At 48.1% G+C, this 27,102-nt stretch overlaps 1 protein-coding gene, 1 long non-coding RNA gene and 1 pseudogene across 9 annotated transcripts; 1 reads left to right on the forward strand and 2 right to left on the reverse strand.

The window, feature by feature from the left end:
• Positions 1–359: 359 nt before the first annotated feature.
• On the reverse strand, positions 360–18,684 carry SRRM2 (serine/arginine repetitive matrix 2). Of its 8 annotated transcripts, none has more exons than XM_053928432.2 (15): positions 18,461–18,684; positions 14,976–15,257; positions 13,990–14,097; positions 13,631–13,795; positions 13,377–13,454; positions 12,834–12,896; positions 12,708–12,740; positions 12,237–12,287; positions 11,969–12,061; positions 11,124–11,316; positions 3,500–10,164; positions 2,457–2,747; positions 1,286–1,399; positions 1,006–1,119; positions 360–914 (listed from the first exon to the last, which is right to left on the reverse strand). In XM_053928432.2, the coding sequence occupies exons 2-15, from the start codon at positions 15,215–15,217 to the stop codon at positions 905–907; spliced, it is 8,220 nt and encodes a 2,739-aa protein (XP_053784407.1). In that variant the 5' UTR covers positions 15,218–15,257; positions 18,461–18,684; the 3' UTR covers positions 360–904. The 8 variants fall into 8 exon arrangements, with proteins under 8 accessions (XP_053784407.1, XP_053784411.1, XP_053784414.1 ...); XM_053928436.2 differs by having other exon boundaries at positions 18,469–18,668; XM_053928439.2 differs by having other exon boundaries at positions 12,834–12,893; positions 18,461–18,647.
• LOC128781385 (uncharacterized) lies at positions 18,548–26,136 on the forward strand. The gene is made up of 2 exons (XR_008427351.1): positions 18,548–18,679; positions 26,036–26,136. It is a non-coding gene; the product is annotated as an uncharacterized lncRNA (long non-coding RNA).
• On the reverse strand, positions 22,744–23,873 carry LOC112298325 (actin, cytoplasmic 2-like; annotated as a pseudogene).
• Positions 26,137–27,102: the final 966 nt, after the last annotated feature.

Raw genomic sequence — 27,102 nt, forward strand, 5'->3', positions numbered from 1 at the left:
CTCCTCAGCTTCTTGCTTGCCAGGTTGGTCTGCTGGACCAAAGGCTCTCTGGACCCAGCAGTTCACCCCCAGCCCAGCCTGCCCTCAAAAGACCACAGGGAGAAAACTGGGAGGAACCCAGAGCCCCAGGCTAATTGTCTTAGACTGCTCCAGCCTAGGGACAGAGGTTAGACATGGTTTTATTCATTCACAGTAGTCCACCGCCTCCCCCCCAACACTGAGGCCCGGAGCAAAAGTGTGTGGCTGTTAACGGTGGTTCTACATGGGCCCCACAGCTCTTGGCCTTCAGTCAATAGAAGAGGCAGCTCTTCTCCCTGCCCTTCTCCAAACCCTGATGAACAGTCTATAGACCAAATTCCTGCATTTCTCATTTTTATTTGACAGAAAAAGTTGCCTTGCTGTACAGATTTTAAAAAACCAAAATACCTTTAAGAAACATGAAGAAAAGTTGGGGGGACGGGCCACAATCTCACTGGGGGGGCAGTAAGGGCCAACTAATTTCAATTCCTGCCCCTTTCCACAACACTTCACACAAGTTCCCAAGTCCCAAACCATCATCACCCCCACCCCCAATCTTGGGTAAAGGGGGGGGGATGGTGTCTCCCAGGCCTTTTCTAACTTAGGACTGGAATCCTGAACTGTATCCTCCCCTCCAGCAATTCCCATTCTTATTCCCACCCACCCCAAACCCCCCAAAACGTGAACCAGAAAAAACTCACAGAGATTAACATTTTGCAGGAACAAAGAAAAAAAATGGGGTAGGGAAAGAGCCCTCCCCCTCAAAATGCTGCCAGGGTTCCAGGGGTGGGGGGCGGACAAGCACCCCTCCCACAGCTGTTTGGGAGAAAAGGGACACTCCTGTGGATCCAGACCTTGGGGTGTGGTGGGATTCCCCAAAAAACATTCATGGAGACCTGCAACAAAAAATACTGTCATCAATGCAGACATCCCAACCAGCCAGAGTTGTCATAAAAAAGGACCAGTCCTGCAGTACGATGAACACACCTGGAGGAGCGGTGCCGCACAGGGCGGGGGCTAGGTGTCTCCCTCCTGCGTTTGTGGCCTGGGGAGCGACTGTCCCCACGCTGACCTCTCCTGGAACCATGCTCACTGCTACTGCTGCAACACAGAACAAACATCAGACCACATGGACACCCGTGCATGCACGCACCACCCCCCTCAACCCCAACCTCTAGCATCTTTGAGCTGCAAAACATTTTGCACAAGTCTATGGCCAAACTGGGATAGTTATGGGCCTAAGGCAACAACACACTGATGGCCCTACCTCTGTTGGTCCCGTGGTGAGGGCTGGGGAGAGGGGCGGTGGCGCTCAGCAGGCGAATAGCTGAGGGACCGAGAGTCCCGGAGGGAGTCTATTGGCTTCCGGGGGCTGCGGGACCTGGGGAGCAGAGAAGGTTCCCATAGTGCCACACTCTTCTAAACCCACCAGCCAGCATTCAGGACCACCCCCACAGACCTTGACCACCAAACCTCATACCACACAGGGCCAGCCTCAGACCCACCTTTGTCCGCTCACTCACCCATCCGCCCGCATACCATCCACCGAGTGCCCCAGTGGCCAGGGCATGGGTATACAAAGATAAAGACAGTCCCTGCCCTTGGAGGAGCTTGGTCTGGTGATGAAGGCAGGCCAAGGGAGGCATGCTCAGCCCCATGTGTGGGAGGCAGCCCCGCAGGGACCAATATAGGTAGGTCTGGGGACCCAGGGGAGGGAGATGAAGGGAAGGGGCAGGGTAGTCTTCTCGAAGGTGCTGTTTGAGCGGAGTCTTGCAGAACGAGGAGTTCACCAGGCGGACAAGGGAATTCCAGGCAGAAGGAACAGCATGTCCAAAGGCATGGGGTTCTCCTTAGACTGCAAGGCGCTGGGTGTGGCTGGAGCAGAGGGCATGTGTGGGGGCGGGCAGGAGAGGAGAACACAGGGCAGGCAAGGCCAGTTGGTGTAGAGCCTCACACGCCATTCCCGCAGAGATGGGGCTTTATCCTGCAGGCCACAGGGCGTCCCAGGATTTGTGGAGTGGAGGGAAGTAACCAGATGTGCGTTTTAGAAAGATCCCTCTGGCTACGTGTGGAAGAGAATGGCGTGGAGGCAGGGAGACAGGGAAGAGGCTGTGGACAGAGTCAGGAGAAGATGACGGTGGCCAGACCAGAGCCCTGGCAATAGCAATAGGGAGACTTAAAAGTTAGACTCCCTGGGACCAGGCTACATTTCAGGGACAGGGAGAGGAAAGAACCTAAAACTCCCGATTTTGACTGGGGCACCTACTTGGATGGTGCAGCCCTTCTATCATAACGGGGGAAAAACAGTGGGTGGGGAGGAAGAGAGTCTGACTCCTCCCACACAGCCAGACACCAGAGTCCATGTGAGACACCCAGCATATATCTCACACCCCAGGGTTACACCCCACCCTTACCATCTCAAGCAAGGTAGCACTCACCTCCGCTCACCAGGGGGTGGCTTCTTGGGGCTTGCAGGTTTGGGCAAGGCCTCAGGGTCAGGCTTAGCAGGGGAAGGGGAAGAAGTAGAAGAGGAGGAGGAAGAGGAGGAAGAGGAAGAGGAGGAGGAAGAAGAGGAGGAGGAGGAAGAGGAAGAGGAGGAGGAGGAGGAGGAAGAGGAAGAGGAGCTGGAACTGGAGCTGCTATCGCGCCTCTTCCGCTTGGCTGGGGTAGGCTCCTGAGGTCTTCCCTCTCGATCAGGTTCCTTTGGGACTGGGGGAGGGCTAGGGACCCTGTGGAAAGAGTACACAGTCACAAGAAGACAAGCTGCCTCGCCCCAACCCTACCTTCCAAGGCCTGGAGGAAGGGCAGTGGGGGAGGGGTGCCTGAGAAAGGCCTGGGAACTCCCAGCCAAAGCCAGAGAGCCAGCAAGCCAGTGAGCAAATTCTCTGTGGAGAGCGGTGGCCCCAAGCTGACCCAACCTCTGCTAACATAAGCAACAGGCTGGGGCCCACAGCACAAGGGATCAAGGTTAAATCTCAAGAATGTCCCTGATGAAGGAATACGGCCCCTGGGCTCAGGTGTGGGAGCAAAGCTGGGTGGTCTCCTTCCTTGGAGAGCCAGCTTGGGAAGGTCCCTGTGTGTGTGTGTATGCCACTGGCTGGGGGAGGGGCCGTCCTGCCTGGAGGCAGGGAGAGGGATGGGATGACCTCTGAAGATCCTTCCAGCCCAGGGAGTTCCTCTTGAGGTCTAACTGCCATCCCTCCTGCTGTAAAATTAAGTCCATTTCCTCTAGTTCTGTCCTCTGTAGAGATGGAAAACTTATCATTATACTCTAGAGAATTAACCTTTGGAGACTTTTCTGTCCCATTCCACCCCACCCCCCCCATTCCACCCTCCCCAGCATTCTCTTCTACCCCAACTTAATGGTCAAGGTCCCCACACTTCCTCAATGAGCCAAGAACCTCTGGATAGGACTTTCCCTTCTCCACCCCATCCCATCTCCAAAATCTTCCCCTTGAAAAAGTTCTGAAAGTCCTCTTACCTCTTCAGTGCTACCTCAGGTTGAATGGGAAGGCTAGAGCCCTCCGAGTCACTAGAACTGGAGCCAGAGGAGGAGGATGATGACGACGACGATGATGATGATGAGGAGGAGCTAGAAGATGAGGAGGAGGAGGAACTCCGGCGCTCCTTTGCTGGCTGCAATGTCCCCGACGAAGCAGGTGGTTCCCCACCCTCAGGGTGGGACACCCCAGGGACAGGGATAGAGAGCATGCCATTGTGGTCACCAGCAGAGGATGTGGCCTTTGCCACTGACCCAGAGAGGGACTGAGATCCTGCTACAGGGGTGGTCTGGGCAAGTGAAGATCGGGACTGGTCAGAAAAAGCAGATGGCACAGGGGACCTAGGCCGATCCTGAGCTGTAGGGATAACAGACTGTGAGGGAGGAGCCTGGACCATTCTAGAGACAGGGGAGGGAGCCCGCTCAGAGGTCATTCTAGACTGGCTTGCAGCAGCTGGTGGGGTTCTGGAGCCTGGGCCTCCTGGGGGGGTTCTGGACCTGGCTCGATCAAGGAGTGGTGGTGAGGTTCTGCCACTAATGCGCTCATAGGCAGAGAGGGACACCCTGGGGCTGGTGAGGTTTGCACCAGACAAGGCTGGAGCCACCCTAGCACTGGTGAGGCTTGCAGGGGCCAAGGCTGGCGGGGTTCTTGAGCTGGCAATATTCACAGAAGCTGTGGCATGTGCAGATCTAGGACCCACCAAGTTTGCAGGGGCTGGAGCCTGGGGTGTTCTGGAGCTAGGATAGTTTGCAGCATTTGAGGGTGTGCCAGAGCCTGTGAGACTCAAAGCTGCCAAAGCTGCTGGAGTTCGGGCTCCTGCTAGGTTAACAGCTGGGGCTGTAGGGGTACGAGGGTCAGCAAGGTTCACAGCAGAAGGTGCCACTGCTGTTCTGGGGCTGGCCAAGTTCATGGCTGCTGCTGCAGCTGGTGTTCTTGAGTCCGCCAGGTTCACTGCTGTTGGTATGGCAGGTGTCCTGGCACTGGCCAGGTTCATGGCTGCTGCAGAGGCTGCTGGAATCCTACTGGCAAGGCTGGCAGCTGGGGCTGTTCTGAGACTCATGAGAGGCACTGGAGCAGGAACTTGGGACATTCTTGCAGCGAGGCCTGCAGCAGACATGGATGGAGGAGGCCGAGCAGTGCCAAGACTGATGGCTGTCAAGGCAAGTGCAATTCTAGATTGAGCATGATTTTCTGGCACAGATGTTCTAGTGTGATCAGGAATTCTGGGACCTGGACCATCAATCATGGAGCCACCAGGTTGCTGCAGGACAGACATGGGTGTTCTAGAGCTGCCGAGGGGCTCAAGCATTCCAGGTGATCTACAGCGGTCAAGAGGAGTTGGTGACATGCTAGGACGACTGAAGCAACTCATTCTGGAGCTATTGAGTGCCACTGGAGGTGTCCGAGAACCAGAATGATTCCTCGTTGCTGGAGGAGTAGCAGAACGTGAACGATCAGAACTGCTCCCAGATACAGAACGCCTGCGGATGGCTGGAGATCTTGTTAAGGACCGTTTGCCCCTAGTTGTTCGCGGAGTACGAGACCTAGAACGGCGACGGACAGCAAGGGATGAGCGGCTTCGAGAACGTTTGCGTGGCAAAAGTGGGGTTCGAGACCTAGAGCGACGCCGAATAGCTGGAGGTGTTCGAGACCTAGATCGGCGGCGTGTCACTGGAGAGGTTCGAGAGCGAGACCTCCTTCGAGTTACTGGAGAGGTTCGAGAGCGGGACCTCCTTCGAGTTACTGGAGATGTTCTGGACCTTGATCTTCTGCGAGTCATGGGCGAAGTTCTACTTCGAGATCGCCTCCTCATTACTGGTGGAGTCCTAGATCTGGACCTTCTGCGAGTCACCAGTGGTGTTCTAGAACGGGAGCGCCGCCGGCGAGCTGGTGTTCTGGACCTTGAACGACGGCGTGTTACTGGTGGTGTTCTGGACCTGGATCGCCTTCGACTCACTGGAGATGCTCTTGAGCGAGACCTTCTTCTTGTCACTGATGTCCTAGACCTTGATCGTCTCCGACTGACCGGTGAAGTTCGTGACCTGGACCTATGTCTGCTGACCAGGGGTGTTCTGGACCTGGATCGCCGGTGAGTGGCTGGAGAGGCCCGCGACCTGGAACGTTTCCATGGGGCTGGTGATGTGCGAGAGTGGGAACGCTTCCGACTGGTTGGGGGTGTCCGAGAGCGACCTCTTCGACGTCTAGAGGAGGTTCTGGAATTCTCCTGCCGGGCAGGAGACCTGGATTGGTAACCAGAGCCTCCTCTCCGCCTACGAGTAACCCGAGACCTTGACCGGCTCCGCTGTCTTCTCCGAGAGGTTGACTGAGAAGATCCAGACCTATCTCGACGTCGGGTTGTTCTGGTTTTCTCCCTCCGTGAACGGGAACGGGACCGCTGGAGCCCACGAGGCTTTGGTGAAGGAGAACGACCTCTCCTTGAAGTTGTCTTAGTGCGGGAGGATGAAGCTGAACGCCGCCTGCGTGAGGATCTTGACTTTTCAGCTGGCTCTGGGGAAGACACTGAGGGACTTCTTCGGCGTCTTGGGGGAGTTCTAGAACGAGTCTCTGGTGAGGATGATGCAGAACGGCTTCTACGGGAGACTCTGGTCTTCCTAGTCACTTCAGATGATCGAGAGCTGCGATGACGAGGTGAAGTGCGTGACTTAGTCTTGGGCTCTGGTGATCTAGAGCTTCTCCTAGCCATTCTGGACTTGGGTGGGTGTTCTGGAGAGGACTCAGAACTGCTGCTGCCTTCAGGAGAAGGGCCTCTGCCTTTGCTTGATGAACCTGATCTGCTTCGTCTGGAAAGGGCCCTTGAGGCAGGAGCCTTAGGTTCAGGAGAGGAATCAGAACCACTTTGTGCCCTGGATGCTGCTCTGGGCTTATCTTTAACCTCAGGGGATGAACCAGACCTACTGAGCTGAGGAGACGGTCGGGACTTGCTATCAACCTCTGGAGATGATCCAGAATGACTCCTTTGTCTAAGTGGCATTCGTGTCTTAACTTCAGAATCTGGAGAAGAGTCTGATTCGCTTCTTTCTTGAGGGGATGTACTAGGCTTCTCATCAAGTTCTGGAGATCCAGATCGACTCCGCTGCCCAAGAGGGGTCCCAACCAAAGTTTTTTGTTCAACTGATGATTCTGACCCGCTTCTTTCTCTCTGGGGTGTAAGACACTTATTGAGCTCTGGGGATGATGGAGAATGACTCCTTGGCCTAGGAGTCTGAGGCAAAGCTTTTGGTTCTGGGGAAGAATCACATTCGCTTCTCCCCCTGGATGGTGTCCTGGGTATATCTTTCATTCCAGGAGAGGATCCAGATAAGCTGTGCCTTGAGGGAGTCCCAGACCCATCTCTAAGTCCTGGGGAAGACCCAGACCTGCTTCTCCTTGAGGGCGTTCTGGGTAAACCATCTTTGAGTTCAGGAGAAGATGCAGAACTACTTCTTTCCCTTGAGGGTGTTTTAGGTATAGCATCAAGTACTGGTGAAGAGACACTCTGATTTAAAGACATTCCTGCTTTTCCCAATGCATCTGGGGATAACTCAGAACTGCTGTGTCTAGCAGGCCTCATCAATTGTTCTTTCATGTCAAGAGATGTATCTGTCTCCGACTGTTTAGAAAAAGGTATGTTCAAACCTTCTTTAACCTCAGGAGAAAATCCAGCATTTATTTCTGCAACAGGACCTGAGTTTCTAAATTCTAAAGGTGAGTCACAGACACTCTCCCTAGGAGGGGAGTTACACAGTTCTTTATGTTCTGGAGAAAAATTTGGCCCACTCCAAGTTGAGGCCACTGCAGGAACTTCTGCTTCCAAAGAAGACTGCAACAACTGGCTTTGGTCAAGAGTCAAAGACACAAGAGGCCTTTCTTCTATTTCAGGAGATGATTCAAAATTACTTCCAGCCATTTCTTCAAGTTCTGGAGACACATGTGACAAGACCTGGTTTGAGGATTCTTCAGATTTCTCCATTACCTCCATTAATTCTTCACCTTGGTTTGGCTTAGCTGAAGGGCTACTTTGGTCTTTTGTATCTGGAGATGACCCAACACTACCTCTTTCCTTTACTGGGGTTCTAGGTATGTCTTTAAGTACTGGTGAGGACTCAGGTCTATTCTGCCCTGGAGAAGAACTCAATTTGTCACTTAGTCTACATGATGCAGTAACATCTTCCTGAAAGAGTAAGCCCGTTTTCTTTTTTGATTCAGGAGAAGGCTCCAATCTACCCTGCCCCAGAAGAGATTTACAGTCCACTGCATAATATGGGGAGGATTCAGACTGGGATCTGTTATGCTCAGGAGACATTCCAGATTTCAGTCTAGAACTTAGTGACGATTTGCTTCCATCTTGTGTTGTTGGAGATCTGGGTGCAGACTCACTGACTGGAGACGATGACCTGGACTGGCCACCCTTTGGAGGTGTCTGAGACTTGCTCTGCAGAGACAGAGATTCATAGTGACTCTGTCTTGTTTCTGGACTTGAAGTATCAGATCTAGAATCTAGTGTAGTGTGAGATTGTCCTTCCTGTTGCAGAGATGAGGTTCCAAAATAGCTCTCTCCTGGTGGTGTGCTAGACTTTACTCCTAGACAGAGTGTCAAGGATCCAGAGCAACTTTCTGCTGGCGAGTCTTTAGACTTCTCTTGGGAACATGTTGACTTTGATCCAGAAAGATTGTACCCTGGTGGAGTTTGAGGCTTTACTTTGGGGCACGGTGAAGTAGACCCTGAGTGACTTTGTCTTGGTGGTGTCACACATTTCACTTTGGTATCTGGCGAGGAGGATCTAGAATGGCTCTGTCTTTGCAACAACCTATTTTCCACTTTGGAGCAAGGAGACTCTGATCTGCTTTGCCTTGGTGGTGTTTTAGAGGTCACCCTATTAGGACTTGGAGAAGAGGAACCAGAATGGCTCTGTGTTGGTGACGTTACTGCCTTCTCTTTGGGTTGTGGAGATGATGACCCAGATCGGCTCCGTCTTAGAGGTGTGCTAGATTTCACTCTAGGAGGAGAGGACCCAGAGCAGCTATGTCTCAAAGGAGTCCTAGACTTCACCTCAGGGTCAGGTGATGTTTCAGAACCACTCTGTCTTTGTGGTGTTGCAGACTGTTCTTTTGCATGGGGACTTGCTCCAGACCCTTGCCTTGGTGGTGTTCCAGATTTCACTTTAGGCTGAGATGAACTGGAAGGACTTTGTCTTAAAGGTGTTTTAGATTTCTGATTAGGAGGTGAAGAACCAGAGCGACTTCGCCTTGGTGGTGTTTGAGATTTAGCTTTAGATTGGGATGATCCAGAGCGACTGCGCCTTGGTGACGTCCGAGACTTTTGTTTAGGGCATGGAGAAGACCCAGAAAGGCTTCGCCTCAAAGCTAATCGAGATCTTGCTTTGGATCTTGGAGAAGAGAGAGACCTGCTCCGTCTTGAAGAAACACTAAATTTTTTCATTTCTGGGCTTGAGTTGGACCTGCTTCTTCTCTGTGACATTCTGAATTTGTTCTTCCGATCTGACGAAGAGCCAGACCTGCCTCTTCTTTGTGGTGTTCTAGAGTGAGATCTTCCCTGTCTAACTTGACTTCTACTACGGGATCTTCCCCGTCTTGCTGGCGTCCTAGACCGAGATCTCCCTCTCCTGGCTGGGGTCCTTGAGCGAGACCTGCCCCGCCTGGCTGGGGTTCTAGAGCGAGACCTGCCACTTCTCCTGGCTGGGGTTCTAGAGCGAGACCTGCCACTTCTCCTGGCTGGGGTTCTAGAGCGAGACCTGCCACTTCTCCTGGCTGCGGATCTACTACGAGACCTCCGTCGTACTGAACGGGTCCTAGATCTACGCCTAGCAGGTGTCCTAGACCGAGACCTGCCCCTCCGGGCTGGTGTTCTAGACCAAGACCTACGTCTGGTAGGTGTTCTGGATCGTGACCTGCGCCTTGCAGGTGTTCTAGAGCGAGACCTGCCCCGCCGGGCTGGTGTCCTAGAACGAGATCTGCCCCTAGTAGCTGGGGACCTGGAGTGTGACCTGCCTCGCCTTGCTGATCGAGACCTGCCTCTTCTCTGGGTATTTCTACTCCTGGACCAGCCTGGTCGCTGAGGAGACCTAGAGCGGCCACGTCGCTGGGGGCTTCTAGATCGCCCCCACCGCTGTACAGATCTAGACCTATGCCACTGGGGAGATCGAGACTGAGAATGACCTCTCTTAGGAGTTCGAGACCGCGATCGCCCCCTTTTAGTGGTGGTGGGGCTACGGGACCTCCCCACCCTGCGAGGAGTATGGGAATGTGACTTATCCCGCTTTGCTTGGCCATGTGATCGACTCTTGGATGCAGGAGAAGAAGAAACCTCTCTATGGGACCCAGGAGCTGGTGTGGGTTTTGGACTTTCAGGGGAAGAGCTGGCATGCCGAGAAACTTTGGTAGGTTGAGGGGATGGTGGGCAGCTCTCTGAAGATGACTGGGGAGGTTTCTCAGGAGACTTAGGTGGTAAACGACCCCGGGTTGGGGAAACCTCAGATGGTGGGTTCGTTGGCTCCTGGCTTAAGGGAGTTGTTGCAACGGGTTGTGGGGAACTGCTGTGTTGCTCAACAAGAAGTGGAGTGGGAGCAGATGGTTCTGGGCCTGTGCTGCTCCTTTCTGGAGAGGGGCTAGGTCGAATTGCAGATTTCTAAGAGCGGGGAAAAGAAGTAGGAACAGGGATATGTAAGCACCAAAGCTTCCTATCACTCAAATTTTCCCACATCCTTTGCAATGGAAACTTTCCCCTACACACCCCATTATGCCAACTGGTCATTTTCCTCATGACAAGCCATCACATTCCTTCAATAACAAGAGACCATTTAACATAAAAAACACTGGGGGAAACATGAATATATGGACAGTCTGTGACCTCCAAAATCTTATAATCTAAGCAACAAACATTACATTTTACAGCAAATACCCATCATAAAATGCTGTAACAGGAAAAAAAGGTATTTTTAAATGAAAGAAAGCAGTTCACTGAAGTGAATGGAATCTGACTTAATCCTTGAAAAGTAACTATTAAAGAACAAAGGCAAAGGTTTGAGGGCTTGTATAAATAAAGATTAGGATGGAGTACAGGAAAAAAGACAGAAAACATGGAAAATGGACGACAGAGCTAGGAATTTAGCAAACAGCAATTAAAGTATACTGTAATATTTGAAGCAAGAAAACATTAGGGCTTGAATTAGAATAGCAAGTATAAAACCACAGGTGCTATAAAAACCATTCCAGAGTAGTGTTTTCAGATTGCAGGCCGCAGCCCAGTAGATTCAAACATTTTAGTTAGCTACAACCAGCATTTAATAAAATAAAAATATTAGAGAAATCTAAGTAGTAAGAAACTTTAGATACAGAAACTTTTGAGTTCTATGTACATATATTAACAGGACAATAATGCAGAACCTATCTATGTCTGTGAAGTTTGAAAACCATAATTCCAAAGGATATGCAGATGTAAAAAACCTGAACCAAGAAAGGAAAAAAACCCAACCCTGAATTCATTTATCTTGGTAAGCTGTAACTTCTCTTCTTCACTTTAAACACCTGTCCTAATAAGCCCATTACCGTGCAACCCAATGTATATCCGTTAACTCTGCAACATACCTCCTCCTTGTCTTTGTCTTCGTAAGGGCTACTAGGCTGCTTTGCAGAAGGCTCTGGGCTGCTGGGCTGCCCTGTGTTGATGATACCTGGTTCTCTGGAAGGTGTGTCTCCCTCCCCTTTATGCCCTGAAGCAGGGGAGAGACTTTGCCCAGTCAAGGCAGCTGTATGGGTTTTTGCTGCTGCACTTCGAGACCTGAGGGAGGTAATTGAGGATGGGGGAGAGGAAGGAAATCAGCTCAGGGGAATATAGAAAACCCCCTCCCCGGCTCCCATCCACCTTTCCTAACTATACACAACCCTCTTTCAAAATGCCTTCTCTTATTCACAGGACTCAAATCACTCTCTGAAATTCAAGTCTCATACACTTTGATCCTTCTGTTCCCAATGCAATCCCCAAAAATGTTCTCCCTCTACCCCTTTATTCACCTCCCCCAAACCTCCCCAAACCCTCCACCCAACCAATCCCTACCCGCTTCATTCACAACTCACCTCTGAGCCCACCTCTTTCAGGAAGCCTTCCCCGATTAAGGGAGCCAGGGTAAGGATTCCTTCCTCCCCCAGACACCACGAACAAACCACCACCCCCCCTATTCTGGCAGTCCATATACATCAGAACAAAACAAAAAAATAACAAAATAAACAAAAACAAAAACAAAAAAAAAAAGAGAAGGGGAAATGTATATGTCTGTCCATCCTGTTGCTTTAGCCTGTCAGCTCCTAGAGGGCAGGGACCGTGTCTTCCGAATGGTCTGTGCAGCGCCTAGCACACCGTGGGCGCTCAATAAATATTAAATTAATTAACCCACAAGTCCCTCTCCCTCCCTTCCTCCTGGACCACCCCTTACCGACTGCGGGAAGTATCAGAAGAGGAAGCAGAGTCAGCAGAAGTTGAATGGTGGGCCCGGCGGCTCTTGGGGGCTGGTGTTGTACTTCGAGACCTAAAGGAAGACAACCACCCATGACTCAGGATGCTGTCACACCTGTACTCAATTACCCTCATCCATTCCTCAATCCTTTACCAGTCAGTTACATTACTGATTCCACCCTATCCCCCAGATGGTATTTATCAACTTGCTAAGCAAATTCTCCTCCAATTCATACAAATTCGCTCACCGTTTTCGCTTCTTGTCCTTAGATTTACGTTTGCTCTTTGGAGTAGGAGACCTATGAAATAAGTTAAGATTATTAAAAGTAATAATCATTTAGCCCTAGCTGATATGGCTCCCTGTATTGAGCACCAGCTTGCAAATCCAAAGGTCACTGGTTCAATTCCGGACAAGGAACATGCCTGGGTTGCAGGCCAGGTCCCCAGTTGGGGGCGTGCAAGAGGCAACCAACTGATATTTTGCTCCCTCTTTTTCCCCACCTTCCCCCCCTCTCTAAAAATAAAAAAAAATTGAAATCTTTGTAAAAAATGATTTAAGTAAATAAAGTAAATAGAAAAGAATCAAGGTGTTATTAACAGATCAAGGAACTGAGTTTTACTCCAAGAAAGAGACCCCTGCAGACAGCAAGCCAAGCCATCAATCAATGGCTCACTGCTCTATATGCCAACATGTCCCCTATGCCCCAAAGAGCTCTTACCTATGCTTCCGTTTCTTGGATTCAGATTCTGACCTGTTGGATAAAGAAAAAAGGTAAAATATAAACCAATACCTTACCTGAACTCATTAATCCTCTCCAATCACTCCATGTACTCCCACTTCATACCTATGCTTCTTTTTCTTAGAGCTCTTCTTCCTCTCTCGCCGAGGAGAGCTGCTCTCTGACCTGCTAAAGACGAATTCAGAAACAGAGTCATTCTGCTTAGCTCCTTCCCTGTACCCCAACTTACGATACCCGCCCCTCAAAGGCATCTAAAAGCATGAAACAGCTCCAACAGCAATATTGTCCCAGACCTAAGCCCAGGACTTATTTACTCTCTATTAAGCAAAGGTACCTCCTCCTAATATCAACAAACCTAAAAATGAAAAATTCCAGAAATCTAAAATGCTGTTAGCTAGTTCTTAAACTGACAAAGCTGTAAAAGCAAGCCTTCCCTCTAAAGTACATACATTCCTTCTCCCAGCTGAAACCTGAATAGTACCTCCCTTTTCCCTGAAGTTTTCTGACAACTCTCTCCTGCTTCCTAGCAAGAATCCTCTATAGCGAGACAGAGACACACACACCCCCCCAGAGATATTAAGGAAAGAAAATGTATGCACGATAGGACTAGTCCTCTATCTTACTACATTAACTTTCCAACTAACTTACCGTCCTCTATCTTTCTTCTTTTTCTTCTTTTTCTGCTTTGGGGTTGGTGAGCGAGAACTGCTGGACTCCCGGACAAGGCTGGGGAAAGATGAAAAGAAGTACAGGGGTTAAGACAAATTTTCTCAGACATTTCAACTTGAGAAAAACAAAATCTAAAGAGTTTGGGAAGAGACAGTCCACCAAAATAAATAAAACAGAGCAGAGTGCTTAGAATTAGGACGAGAAGCTGGCACTGGTTTCTTGGTCTTGTGTACCTGTAAGGTTTGGGAGGCTCAGGAGCTGGCTGTTTGGCTTCTCTAGCACGACGCTGAGGATCAAAAGAGCTGCCATCCACATAGGAATCACTGATGCCAAAGGCAGCACGAAGTCGTTCATTCTTCTTCTCATTCAATTCTGCCAACTGGTGAGTCTCAGTTATCCTAAAGTAAAAAATAGCAAAGGTGTATGAAGGACACAGAGAGCAAAGGGAACGGTCATTTTTACACAATTATACACAGGAGCCAAACAGGACTGGGAAAAGAAAGACAGAACAGGAAGTATAAAGTAAGAGGAGAGGAAAGCAGAAGGAACAGTATTTAGTTCAGTGGAAATCAAAGCAGAGTTAAACACTCACGCTGGCCTCTGCCCTGGGGTCTCCTCCTTGCCCCCAGGGTTCACATCCTTCTCCAGCAACATGAGTCGAAAGGTTGCCACTTTTTCCTGAATTTGCTGTTCCTCGTACCTGGAGAACAAATCCCTTCAGGGTTAGAGCTTGATTAGACACTTTCCCCAGTCCCAGGTTTACAATTTCCTCATTCCCCAGGATCCCTGCCCTCTCCATGCACACATAGAACTTTTCACTCACTGTCACCCAAAGCACCTTTCTCTTAAATCCTTCTTTTCCCTGTCATATTTCCTTCTTTCACTTACTACACCCTCTAGAACAGTGGATTTTAAACATGCTACACTGGGGCCAAGAGAAGAAAGTTAAGCAGGCAGAGTTCCAGGTGCTCCTCCCCAACTTCAACAAGAACAGATCTTTCATTTCCTAGGATTTCAAGGTAAGGTGTATTGTATAAAAGGGGCGCCACTGCTGAAGTTTGAAAACCACTGCTCTAAAAGGTATTCTGCCCGAATGTGCTCCTTTTCCAAAATTTCACTTCCTACCCAACCCATACTCCTCTCTTATCCAGCCAGGTATTATTCCAGTTCTTGTTTTCCTGCTTTTGCTACTCTCCAAGGCCTCAACCCTTAAATCCATTTACCTTCCTTTTCCCTATCAATGACAACACCTGTCAGCTTACCTAGATCTTCTCTTGCCTAGTTCCTACTCTCCCACCTCTCTCTTAAAGCGCATTTTTGTTTCTCAAGGTCCCCTCTTTTCCCATATGCCTCCATCTAAATAATTCAGACACCCTTATATGGCCCACACACAGTTTCCTCATCTCCCACTCTAAACTGTCCCTTAACTCCTTTCATTATGCTAGTTCCTTTTCCTCCACCCCTCCTACAATTCCTCTCCAGGCCTCTTTCAACAAGCCTTAAGCTTCCTATACCCCAGCTAACTCCCCCAGCTCTGTACTCATTCAGTGCTTGGCTCTCCCCCAGCCCTCCCCTCACCCCTGCTCTTCCATCATCTCCTCCAGCTCGAGGCATCGCAGCTCCACTCGCCGCTTGCGCTCGTGGTCCAGGATGTCAGGATTAGGCCGTTTCACCAGGGCAGCCTCCAGGCGCCGCAGTTCCTCCTCTCCCTTGTAGTCAGGCCGCTCACCCCGGCGGCCCCGCACCAGGGACAGGTTGCGCTGGACGTAGCCGTTGGTGCCGCTGCCCCGGGGCGTCGGCAGCCCGATCCCGTTGTACATGGCCCCGTGCCCAGGGCGGGGGAGGGGGGCACCACCGCTCCTGAGGGGGAGCGGGGAAACACGGATCAGGCCCCTGGCCTCAAACTAACCACTTACCACCACCCAAATCCCTGCTCTCCTTCATTCCTATTTCAACATGTACTTCCACACTAAACAACCTTTAGCTACATAATCTTCCTGGTCTCCTAACAAAACCTTCTTCATCCTTCCCACACTGTTTTCTTTCCAACTCACAGCCCAGCTTTTACAGCCTTTTCCTTCAATGTACAAGAGCCATTACTACTTGCACCTAGCCTTTCTTCTTTTTTCTACCCTAAGCAAACGAAGATCCTTTCTGTAGTATTTCTCCATACTGTCCCTTTATTCTCCTTTGGCCTTAATACAAACACGGGGTATCTCCACCAACTACTGCAATTCTTAACCTGTGGTAACTAAGGCCTCCAAACTGGGCACAACAAACACCACAAATCTGTGGCACCCAAGAGCCTGCAGTTCAAGTCCGAAGACTCTTCCAAGAACTGGCCTAAGGACTTCAGACTACACCGTTATGAATACAAAATGGACTAAACAGCCCCTAGATATCTAAACAGGTAGACCAACTGATTCTTAAGATAAACCAAAAGTAACCTGTGCAGCCTCACACCCAGACTAAAGGCCAACATGCACATCAGAGACTCATGAATCTTAGATACATAATTCTCTTGTACTTTACTTCCCAGGTAAGAGGCCATTTCCTTGACTCCCAAATATTTATAGCTCCTATCAACTACCCAACAGCTACCTTATCCCTTCAATTCTTACATCAGGATTTTCCACGTGATGTGCAGCTCACCCAAGTCTCCCTAGCCCCCGTTAAACATACCTGTTCTCAACTCAATGCTCTAAATACACCAAATCAGCCTCCTGTTCTATCTGTTCCCATACCTTCTCTACATTCCGTGCCTTAAACTTACAATGAAAACTCCCCACTCTTTATACCTCACTTTTACTATGTCAAACTGCCAGCTTTCCCTACCAGTCCTCTGTATCTCACTTCCTACTTTCTCTTCTAGGCCTGCCTTATCCCTTTCGTATTGTTATCTCCATGCCTCCCACCAAGTTCTATCCTCTAAACCTGTCCCAACCCCAGCAAGACTCTGAAGAGCCCTCAAGCCCCAGTTTTTCTGGTTAGATTTCGTGGCTATACAGAGTTCTACTCCTCTGTCATGCTAATATACTCTATTTCTTTTACCAACTTATCCTGGCCAAGATAATTTCAGAGTATAAATGTGTGAGGAAAACTATACGATAAATGATGTAGATAGATAGGTTATGTAAGTAGAGGGGAAAGAGACTGAATTGGATAAAAGGGAAGCTATAAGGTTTTTGTAAAAATCCCAGAATAAAGAAACATCATACAAATGCCTGGGAAAATGTATTAAAGCAAAAAATAAATGAATAAAATTTTAAAAGTATGGCAAAGTGTTGAATGAAAGGGAGATAGCTCAACTCTAGAAGTCTGGACTCCCACCCTCAAACTCTAAGACTGGGTCCCTGCCCATCCCAGTAGCAGACTCAAGAGGAACTTGAAAACAAAAAGATAACTATACCGGGGTAAAGAAGTGAAAGATGAGAATAGTCTAGGAAAGGTAAGTGATAATGCACAAAGAAATGAAAAACTTTTATAGGACAAGAAATCAATTTCTCTACCTTCCAACCCTTACTTTCTCAAATAGCAATCCTCCCCCACTCTAAACCTAGGTCGTTCTTTGCCTCTCTATACCTCACCTAATTTTCCCCTTGCAAAATGCTTCTGGCCTGAAATTAATTCTTCAGTTTAACCATTCACCCACACTTCCATACCACCTCACACAATAATCCTCCCACTCCCTAGGGAGGTTAAACCAGTAGCTACTAAGCAAAGGGTATTAAGTCACAACGAACTGGAGAACTTGTAGGGAAGGAGCCAAAAGGGGAAAAGAAAAAAACGCCACAGCATCCAAGGCAGTGCTTGAAACACTAAAAGGAAGGTCAGACCAGGGGTACATCAGTAACACACACAAATCACCAAAACCAGGTAACTTTATAAAATAAGGATTTGTAAACTGGGATGCATGGACTCTGGGTATACAAAAGTTATCCAAACTAAAGACAGAAAATAAAAACTGGAAAGGAATACAAAAAAATAATTGCTGAACTAACAAGAAGGTAAAAGGCGATCTTGAAATCCAATATTAAGGTATCCAAGAAACAAAAGGCACCAAATGCGATCTAAGGGGGAATATGCAAGAAAACTGATATACGTAAGCAAAGCAAGCTCAGCACTGGGACACTGTATAGCTGAGTTGACACTATGGAACTCAAGAAAGCTTAAAATATTAGCTCAAGCAGAGACCTAAGCCCACACACTTAAGATGGAAGATGAAACACACTCTTCGAATTTCTGATCCAAAAGATAACTTAAGCGTGAATGGAAACCAAGGCTCAGAAGCATTACGTGCCAAATAGCGTCTGAGAGTCCAGCATTTTCTTACCAAAAGAAAGGCTCCAGCAGCCTCCTCCCTAACTTTAATACAACTTTTGAGAAGACGAAAAGTAAAAATTAAAAGAAAAAAAAAAGCACACGGTCTGCCTTTACGTACCGAGGTTAAATTTTTTTTTTAAAGGTTTGGGGCTTTTCTCTCCCTAGTACTTTAACGGCAAACAGTAACGACACCTAATGGTCTAAACCTCCCGCGCATCTAGTTCAAGGCCTTCTCTACACTGGCTAGGACTCCAACGCTTATTTTCGGCCTTGGGGGATGGGGGAGGGGGTTGCATGGCGCCCCGAAGTCTGGGAGGCCCGCAGGCGGACCACAAGCCCCCAAGAGCCGTGCGGAAGGAGTGGGGCGGGGGAAAGGATTCCGAAGCAGGCCCCAATGGCCACCGCCCCCTCCCTGCCAAGAAAATGCCCGAAAGCACAGCTACAGAAAGGCCTCCTCGGCCACACGCGTGGGGGAGGCGAAAAGCCGAGCACGCGCGCGAGCTTGAATGCAGTCGGAGGCGCGCGCCGTTGCCATGGGGGAGGGGGAAGAGTAAAACCCCGCGCGCGACAGAAACCGCGGGAAGGGGAGGCGGGGGAGGGGAGGCAGGCGAGCGAGAGCGTCCCCGCGAGCAAAGGGCGGCGAGCGCGCGTGCGCGCGGCGGCCTAGACCGTTCTCCGCGCGCTTTGGCCTGGAGCCGGGGCCACCGCCCCTCCCCCACCCGGCTCGCGCGCTTCCTCACCCTCTCACCCGCCGCCGCCGCCCGCCGCTTCGGAGGGAGAAGAGGTGCTACCGCTGCTCGACCTCCCAAGCCTCTCGGGGCCTAGAGCCGCCGCCTCGCCTCGCCAGTCCGCCCGCCTCAGCCACCACTGCCGCCTCCTCGCTTCCTCAGGGGCCGCAGCGGGCTCCGACTGCGCCACTCGCACCCCGCCTGGGCCGCGCTGCACGTCAGCACGGCTAAGTAAGTGCGTCAGCGCGCAGCCGCGGGCGTCGCAGAACCCGCCGGGAGCCGTAGTATGCACCGCGACCTCGTGCGCAGGCGCTGAAACCCCATCGGGAAGTGTAGTTTCATAAGGCCTGAGGGCAGTTCAATTCTGTTACCTAAGAACTACGAATCCCGTCGGCCAGTGCGAAACAGGGCTAGGGAAGGGGTTCAGAACAGGCAACGTATGCCGGAGGGTTTTCGCAAGAGGGGCGGGGCACACGGCCTACCGTCCGATCGAGCGACGCTGGAGCACTCCTTGGCCTCCGGGCCTTGGGCGTAGAGCATTCTGGGAGTTGTGGTTTTAATGTGGCCCGAAACCCGTTTGTAGTTTGGACCTTGGGCATGTCCGCCATTTTGTCTCCCCACGTTACGAGGGTGTTGCCCCAAGCTTAGAGACCCTGCTTCTATGTAACCCAGGCTTCTCGGCGAGCTAGCGCCCGCTCCATGCTAGGTCTTGCGGCGCACCTGGGAGAAACCCCCTCATCCCCCAACCAACGGGCTCCTCGTACTCCAGAGCCCCGCTTCAGACCCAGGGCCTGAGGCAAAAGCCTATCCAGGTGGCTTTTGTGTTCGCAGCATCCACGATTTGGAGACGGGCAGAACTGGGCCCTCTGCCCTGAGGAATAATTTTCTACTATCTCCGGGTAAAGCGGCCAGGCAAAAATACGATTTATATACTAGCAGGGCAAAAAACGTTACAAACACCCTTAAAATTGTCACTCGTTTTACAGTTGTCTCCTGTTAATTTAAGGGCTTTTTTTTTTTTTTTTTGAGCCTGAGAACAGCCAGTCTGAGAGAAGAGTTGACAAAAGCTGAGCTTCTGAGCCAGGCCAAAGCTTCAACCTGGTGCCACCCACTTGCCCTTTGCCCTCACGCTCAGCAGTCTCGGTGATGGAGGGGGTGAGGGGGGGGGTGTCTTGTACTCGCAACAGGACCCAATACATGGTAGCCATTAAATGAGCTATTGTTCGTTTGATTTTGGAAGATTGTGTTTGATATTACTAAGTTTTCTTGTTAATCTGCTTATCTAAGGGTACATTTACTTCAGGTACTAGAACTGGAAGGACACCCACCATTTTCTCTAGGAGCTTACAGTGCCCATGAGCTTTTCTAAGCCTGCATCCTTGAGCTGGGGCACCTTTGGATACTTCTTCCATGAGCTGGTGTGGACAGAATTTCATTGCCACCAACCCAATGTTAACAAAAGCCCCAAATTGGGAGGAGAAACTATTGGAAAGAACAGTTTGCAAACCCCGGAAATGAAGCCTCAGGTGGAAACCCAAAGTGTATCCCCAGAGATAGAGGGAACACTGCTTTTTGTAAAATTTTAAACTTGCTGACTTTAGAGAGGAGGGAGGGGAGAGAGATATCAATTTGTTGTTCCACTTATTTTTGAATTCATTAGTTGATTCTTATATATTCCCTGACCCAAGAGCAGCCCTGCAACCTCGACACATTGGGAAATAGTGTAACAAACTGAGAATCCAGTGAGGGCAAGGCTGCATCTTATAAAGTCCCTGCCTAGTTCCCTGGTCGGTCCATTTCACACAAATAAGGAAGTAAAATTTCACAGTCTGATTGGTCCAAATAGCACTCTCCTGATTGGTCAGAATCACATGTTCTGGTTGGTCATTATGGAGCTGCTCTGATTAGTCATTAAAGATACAAACGAGGCTGTCGCTGTGCACCTCTCAGCCAATCAGTCAAAAGATAATACCGGGAACTCCTATAAGGGTTGGTGTTGGGAACATAGTACAGGAGTTTAAAGGTTCAGTTTGTAGTTTTTTTTTAATTGTATATTTTTTTCCCATTACCATTTAGTCCCCTTAACAGTTTGTACCTTTTCCTTAAAATGCAGTGTGCATGACAGGCTTCTGGCAGCAGTAGCAGCTAGACTCCACCTATGAATTTGTGTGCAGTTAACTACAAGGAGTCCTTCCTGGCAGCTATATTCCTTCTTGAACATATCCATGTGGCAGAGCCTTTGTTTTTCTGTACCTAAGTTGAAGGTATAGGATGGTGGTTTCTAGAACCTATCACCTCCAATGAGATCCTTTCTTGTAACCAGATTCCAATGATATTCTTCTGTGTACTGAATACTTTGTGCTAAATTTTGTATATGAATCAGTGCAGTTAATGCTCTTAACAACCCTATGGGGTAGGTGTTATTCTCCTTTTCCTATGGGAACAACAATGAATTCCTTTATATATCCACAGTTTTCAAAATCAGGAAAGTAACATTGAAACAATACTATTTTCTACAGACCTTACTGAGGTATTGTCAGTTCTGACAGTATACTTTATAACAAAAGAAAATTCAAAATCATACAAGCTTTACATTTAATTGTCATGTCTTTTTCTTAAGGATTTTATTTATTTATTCTTAGGTGAAGGAGAAGGGAGGGAGAAAGAGAGGGAGAGAAGCATAGATTGATTGCTTCTCCCACATACCCCAGGCCAGCAACCCAGGCATGTACCCTGACCAGGAATCGAACCAGTGACCTTTGATTTGCAGGATGACATCCAACTAACATAGCTACATGGGTCAGGGCTGCCTTGTCTTTTTAGATTCCTTTAATCGGAAACAGTTCCTGACTGTTGTTATTCATGACATTTCCAGCTTGAAGAGTATAGACCACATATTTGTAGAATGTTCCTCAATTTCAGTTTCATCAGACTTAGATTCAGGTTATACACTTTTGGCAGGAAGTCTACGGAAGTGATGCTGGGTTATCAGTGTGTGATATGAAGAGGTATTACTGCCCAATAGTTCCATTTCTGCCAACACCAACTTTGTTCGTTTGATTCAGAAGGGTTCGACCAGGTTTCTCTGCTGTAAAATTTCTAGTTTACCCTTCATAGTTTAAAAAAAATCTGTCTAGTGGAAGTATTCAGAAACCAAGATCTGAATACTAGTGTACTTATTTACTTGGGCATCATTACTTCTAGGCCCTCTTGGAGGATATAGCTGGGAAATGGGTGAGATGTATACATCCATGAGTTTGCACAGATATCTCCAATTCCAGTCTAATGCTACAGGGTTCATACTATCCTCTCCCCTCTTCATATTTGTAACCCAGTCTCCAACCGTGAGAAACTTGGCTTCCATTTCCCCAATATATTTACATATTTGCTCAATCTTAGAATTCCAAAAAGTAACTTCAAATTGTTTCTTCATGCCTATGGGGGGAAAAATGCCTACCTATTGGAGTTTAGAGTTCTTATTTGTCTTTAACCTGAAGGCATGTGCTCTAAATACTATATTCAAAAGTTACTTGTTTTTTTTTCTCAACTTTAGGGGTGTGTGTGTGTGTGTGTTTTAACTGAAGCACTTTATTTTTCTCACAATTACTTGTTGCTGGGGCCTACTCTCACATGAGAGTAGAAAACCAAAATTTGTTATCTCTAAAAGAATTGAGAATTGCATACAAAAATTTTACATCAAAGGATGAATAAATTTACAGGTGAAAATGCAAACTGCTTCCAACTCAAGACAAGTAACAAATAACCCAGGTGTTCTGGCAGGAGAGCATCAGCTAAGGAAGGAAGATCGGTCCTAACTCTCGGACCCTCCCAGCACTGTCACACTGGCAGGACAGAAATGACAACTGGTTCGGGACTCTTGCCAGATTCTTAAAGAAACCTTGGAATTGGCAACTCCTGCACATTAATACCCTGCAGGAATCAGGAACGTGCAGTCTCCCTGATTCTCCTCAAACCACTGGATTTCTCTTGAGCAAATGTTCTCACTTTGGCCACCAAGTGACCAACTACATGTACAGGGGTTTAAATCAAAGATGTGTACAGGGTATTAAACATGTACCAAGGGAACAGTTAACATGAATACATCCAAAATCAAAATCATGAGTCGGGTCTACAGTCCATTGCTGAGATCAGATATAAGCTTCAAGGACCATTTCTTTTCAAAGGCTTACTTCAGTTTTAGGAGGCCAACCAGCCTGAGGTGTATATATTTGCTAGGGCAAACTCAGACTTGATCAACTAATGCAGCAATTGCTACTCATCTGCCCGCAGTATGTTTAGAAGCATTTGCAGTGGATGATGGAGGGGGCCCGACTTGCTGTACTCTTGTTTGCTGATCCATATTTCCTGGAAGGCATACAGTGAGGCCAGAATAGAGCCATCAATCCACACCGAGGAGTTGTGCTTCGATGGGGCAATGATCTTGATTTTGATCACAGCCAGGGCTGTGATCACCTTCTGCATCCTGTCGGCTATGCAGGGGGTATGTGGTGGTCCCATCAGACAGCACTGTGTTGGCATACAGATCCTTCTGGATGTCAACATCATATTTTATAATGGAGTTGAATGTGGTCTTGTGGATACCACAGGACTCCATACCCAGGAAGGAGGGCTGGAAGAGCGCCTTAGGACACTGGAATCACTTGTTGCTAATGGTGATCACCTGCCCCTCAGGCAGCTCGTAACTCTTCTCCAGAGAGGAGGAGGACGCTGCAGTGGCTATCTGCTGCTCGAAGTCCAAATCAACATAGCAGAGCTTCTCTTTGATGTCACACATGATTTTCCACTTGCTGTGGTGGTGAAGCTGTAGCCATACTCTGTGAGGATCTTCATGAGGCAGTTGACCAGGTCCTGGCTGGCCAGCTAGGTCAAGACACAGGACAGACTAGGAGAGGGGACAGACCTCTTAGGTGGGCATAGAGTGGGTAACCCCATCCCCAGAGTTCATAACAATACCAGTAGTGCGACGACAGGCACGCAGCCATATAGCACATCCTGGATGGCCATGTACGTGGCCCACATGTTGAAGGTCTCAAACGTGATCTGACTCATCTTCTCGTGGTTGGCCTTGGGGTTCAGGGGGTCCTTGATCAACACAGGGTGCTCCTCGGGGGCCACAAACAGCTCACTGTAGAAGGTGTGGTGTCAGAGCTTCTCCATGTCATCCTCATTGGTGTCGATGCCGTGTTCTATGGGGTACTTGAGGGTCAGGATATTGTGCTTGCTCTGGGCCTCCCTGCCCATGTAGCTGTCCTTCTGCCCCATGCCCACCATGACACCCTGGTGTTGGAGGCATCTGACAATGGAAGTGAACATGCCTGAGGGGGAAGGCGTCATCTCCAGCAAAGCCAGCTTTACACATGTCAGAGCCATCATTGATGGTGAGCACAGGGATCTCTTCTTTCATGGTGATTGGAGGAGGCAGCGGCAGTCATCAGGCACAGAGGAGCACAGAGCAGAGCTGCAAGAGGATGAGGAACATGTGCTGGCCACAGCAAGGAAAACCAAGTGTATTTGTTATTCATTTGAAATATGCTTTGGTTCAGTTGTTTCTGTTTGTATTAAATTTTAGGATTTTCCCTTCCATCTTAGAGACTTTACTTATTTTTTTTAAATATGTGAAACAATAGGCCAGGCTGGTGGGCTCAGTGGATTGAGTGCTGGCCTGCTAACCAAAGGGTCACTGGTTCGATTCCCAGTCAGGGCACATACCTGGATTGTGGACCAGGAGCCCACTAGGGGGCATGCCAGAGACAACCACACAGTGATGTTTCTCTCCCTCTCTTTCTCCCTGCCTTCCCCTCTCTCTAAAAATAAATAAATAAAATCTTTTTTTTAAATATGTGAAACAATAGCATGGTTCCAAAAGGCAGATCTGTACAAAAAGGTATATTCAGGGTAGTGTCTTCCCTCCCCCCCTTTCTCTATCCTCCCCATGCAATTTCTGGCTACTACCTTCTAGTAATCAATCTCAGTCCTCTCTGCTTTTCCTTCCTGGGTTTCTTTATGCTCAAGTGTGGAGGCAAATGTATATTTTCTTAATTTTCTTTGTTTCTTACACAAAAAGGTGGCACACTATAGATATGCTTTCCCGCTTTACCTTTTTCTCTTAGCACTGTATCCTGGAAATCATCCCACCCCAGTTGATAGAGATGTGTGGATGAACTTTTATTCAACCACTTTTTATGTATGAACATCTAAATTGTTTCCAATATTTTGTAGTTACAAACCATGCTGCAATGAGTAACCAAATGCATATGTATTTTCACATTTTGGGGAGTATATCTCCAAGGTAAAGTCCTAGAAGTGAGATTTCTGGGGCGAAAAGTAAAGACATATTTTTGTGGTAAGGTTTATATAACAAAATTTTCCAATTGAACTATTTTTAAGTGTATAATTCAGTGGCATTAAGTACATTCACAGTGCTTTGCAATCACCTCTATCACCACTACCCATTTCCAGAACTTTATCTCCCAAACTGAAACTATACCCATTAAACAGTAACTCCTCATTCCATCCTCTCCCCAACCCCTGGTAACCTCTATTCTATTTTTTTTCTGTGTCTGAGAATTTGACTACCGTAGGGACCTCATATGCGTGGAATCATATATATTTGCCCTTTTGTGTCTGTTTTTTTGCACTTAGCATAATGTTTTCAAGGTTCATCCATGTTGTAGCATATAATGGAATTTCATTCTTTTTATGCCTGACGAATATTCCATTGACTGTATAGACCGCATTTGGTGTGTCCATTCATTCATTAACATACATTTAAGAATGTATGTTAAAGAATGAATGTTGCAAACAGCATTTAAGTTGTTTTCACCTTTTGGCTATTGTGAATAATTCTGCTATTGATGAACACTGGTATATAAGTTTTTGTGTGAATACATTTTCATTTCTCTTGGGTGTACACCTAGGAGTAGAATTGCTGGCTCATATGGTAATTTCATGTTTAGCTTTTTGAGAAACTGCCAGACTATTTTCCACGAGGGCTTCACCATTTTATACTCCCATTAGCAATGCACAAGTGTCCCAATTCTCCACATCCCCACCAACACTTGTTATTTTCTGTCTTTTTGATTCTGGCCATCCTAGTAGGTATGAAGTGATATCTCATTGTGGTTTTGATTTGCATTTCTCTAATGATTAGTGATGTTGAGCCGCTTTTCATGTTATTTATTGTTAATTTGGATATCTTCTCTGGAGAAATGTCTATTCAAGTCCTTTGCCCATTTTTTAAATTAGGTTGTTTTTTTATTGTTGAGCTGTAGAAGTTCTTTATGTATTCTGCATATTGATTCCTTATCAGATTTGTGACTATTTTCTCCCCTCTGTGAGTTGTTTTTCACTTTTTGATAGTATCTTTTCATGCACAGAAGTTTTTAATTTTAATGAGATGTAGTTTATCTAGTGTAGTTTGAATTTACATTTCAATAGCAACAAATGACGTTGAACATGACATATATTTTTCCCTTATAGAAACTTACAGTCCAATTAAACTAAGCAGAACAGATAAAGACACATTTTTTAATCCTCATCTGATGATATTTTTTTCCTTGTTTTTAGAGAGATGAAGGGAGAGAGAGAAACATCAATCAGTTGCCTACCATACACACCCTGAGTGGGGATGGTACGCTCCTGGACCAGGGATGGAACCTGCAACCCAAGTAAGTGCACCAACTGGATTTGAACCTGCAACCTTTGGTTACAGGACCACACTCCAGCCAACTGAGCCACATGAGTCAGGGCAAGCCATACATTCTGAATGGTGTATGCTGAGTTTTAGTTTCCCAATCTGTAAAGTGGAGCAGTTAGTAAGACACATATGACAATCAGAAAAGTAGGCTTGGACACTGTGCCTCCTCGCACAACCAAAAAAAGGACAACAACAAATTTAGAAACAAAAAAACAACCAGAACTGCCCAAAAATCAAACTGTATGAAGTCCAACAATAAAGAGTTAAAGAAAAAACATTCATCCAGACTGGTAGGAGGGGCAGAGACTGGCAGCTGGGGGGGACAGGACATGAGGCAAGGCGGCAGTGGATGGGGTGCATGAGGCAGTGGCTGTTGGTCCCACATTTGCCTGCAGATAAACCAGGAGGAACAACTGGGGAGCGAGACAGACCGCACAACTCAGGGTTCCAGAGTGGGAAACTAAAGCCTCAAAACCTCTATTGTAAAAACCTGTGAGGGTTGTGGTGGCAGAAGAAACTCCCAGCCTCACAGGAGAGTTCGTTGGAGAGGCCCATGGGGCCCTAGAACATACACAAACCCACTCACCCAGGAATCAGCACCAGAAGGGCACAATTTGCTTGTGGGCAGTGGGGGAGATGACTGAAAGCAGGCTGAGCCAAGCAAGAGCATTGTTCCCTCTCTGACCCCCACCCCCCATACAACATCACAACCCAGTGAAGTGGGTTCCCCCGCTCTGGTGAATACCTAAGGCTCCAACCCTTACGATGTAACAGGTGTGCCAAGGCAAAGAAATACGGCTCAAATGAAAGAAAAGATCAAAACTCCAGAAAAACAACTAAGCAATGAAGAGATAGCCAACCTATCAGATGCACAGTTCAAAACACTGGTAATCAGGATGCTTACAGAATTGGTTGAGTATGGTCACATAATAGAGGA

Source organism: Desmodus rotundus, chromosome 1, assembly GCF_022682495.2.
Source record: "Desmodus rotundus isolate HL8 chromosome 1, HLdesRot8A.1, whole genome shotgun sequence".
NCBI lineage: Eukaryota > Metazoa > Chordata > Mammalia > Chiroptera > Phyllostomidae > Desmodus > Desmodus rotundus.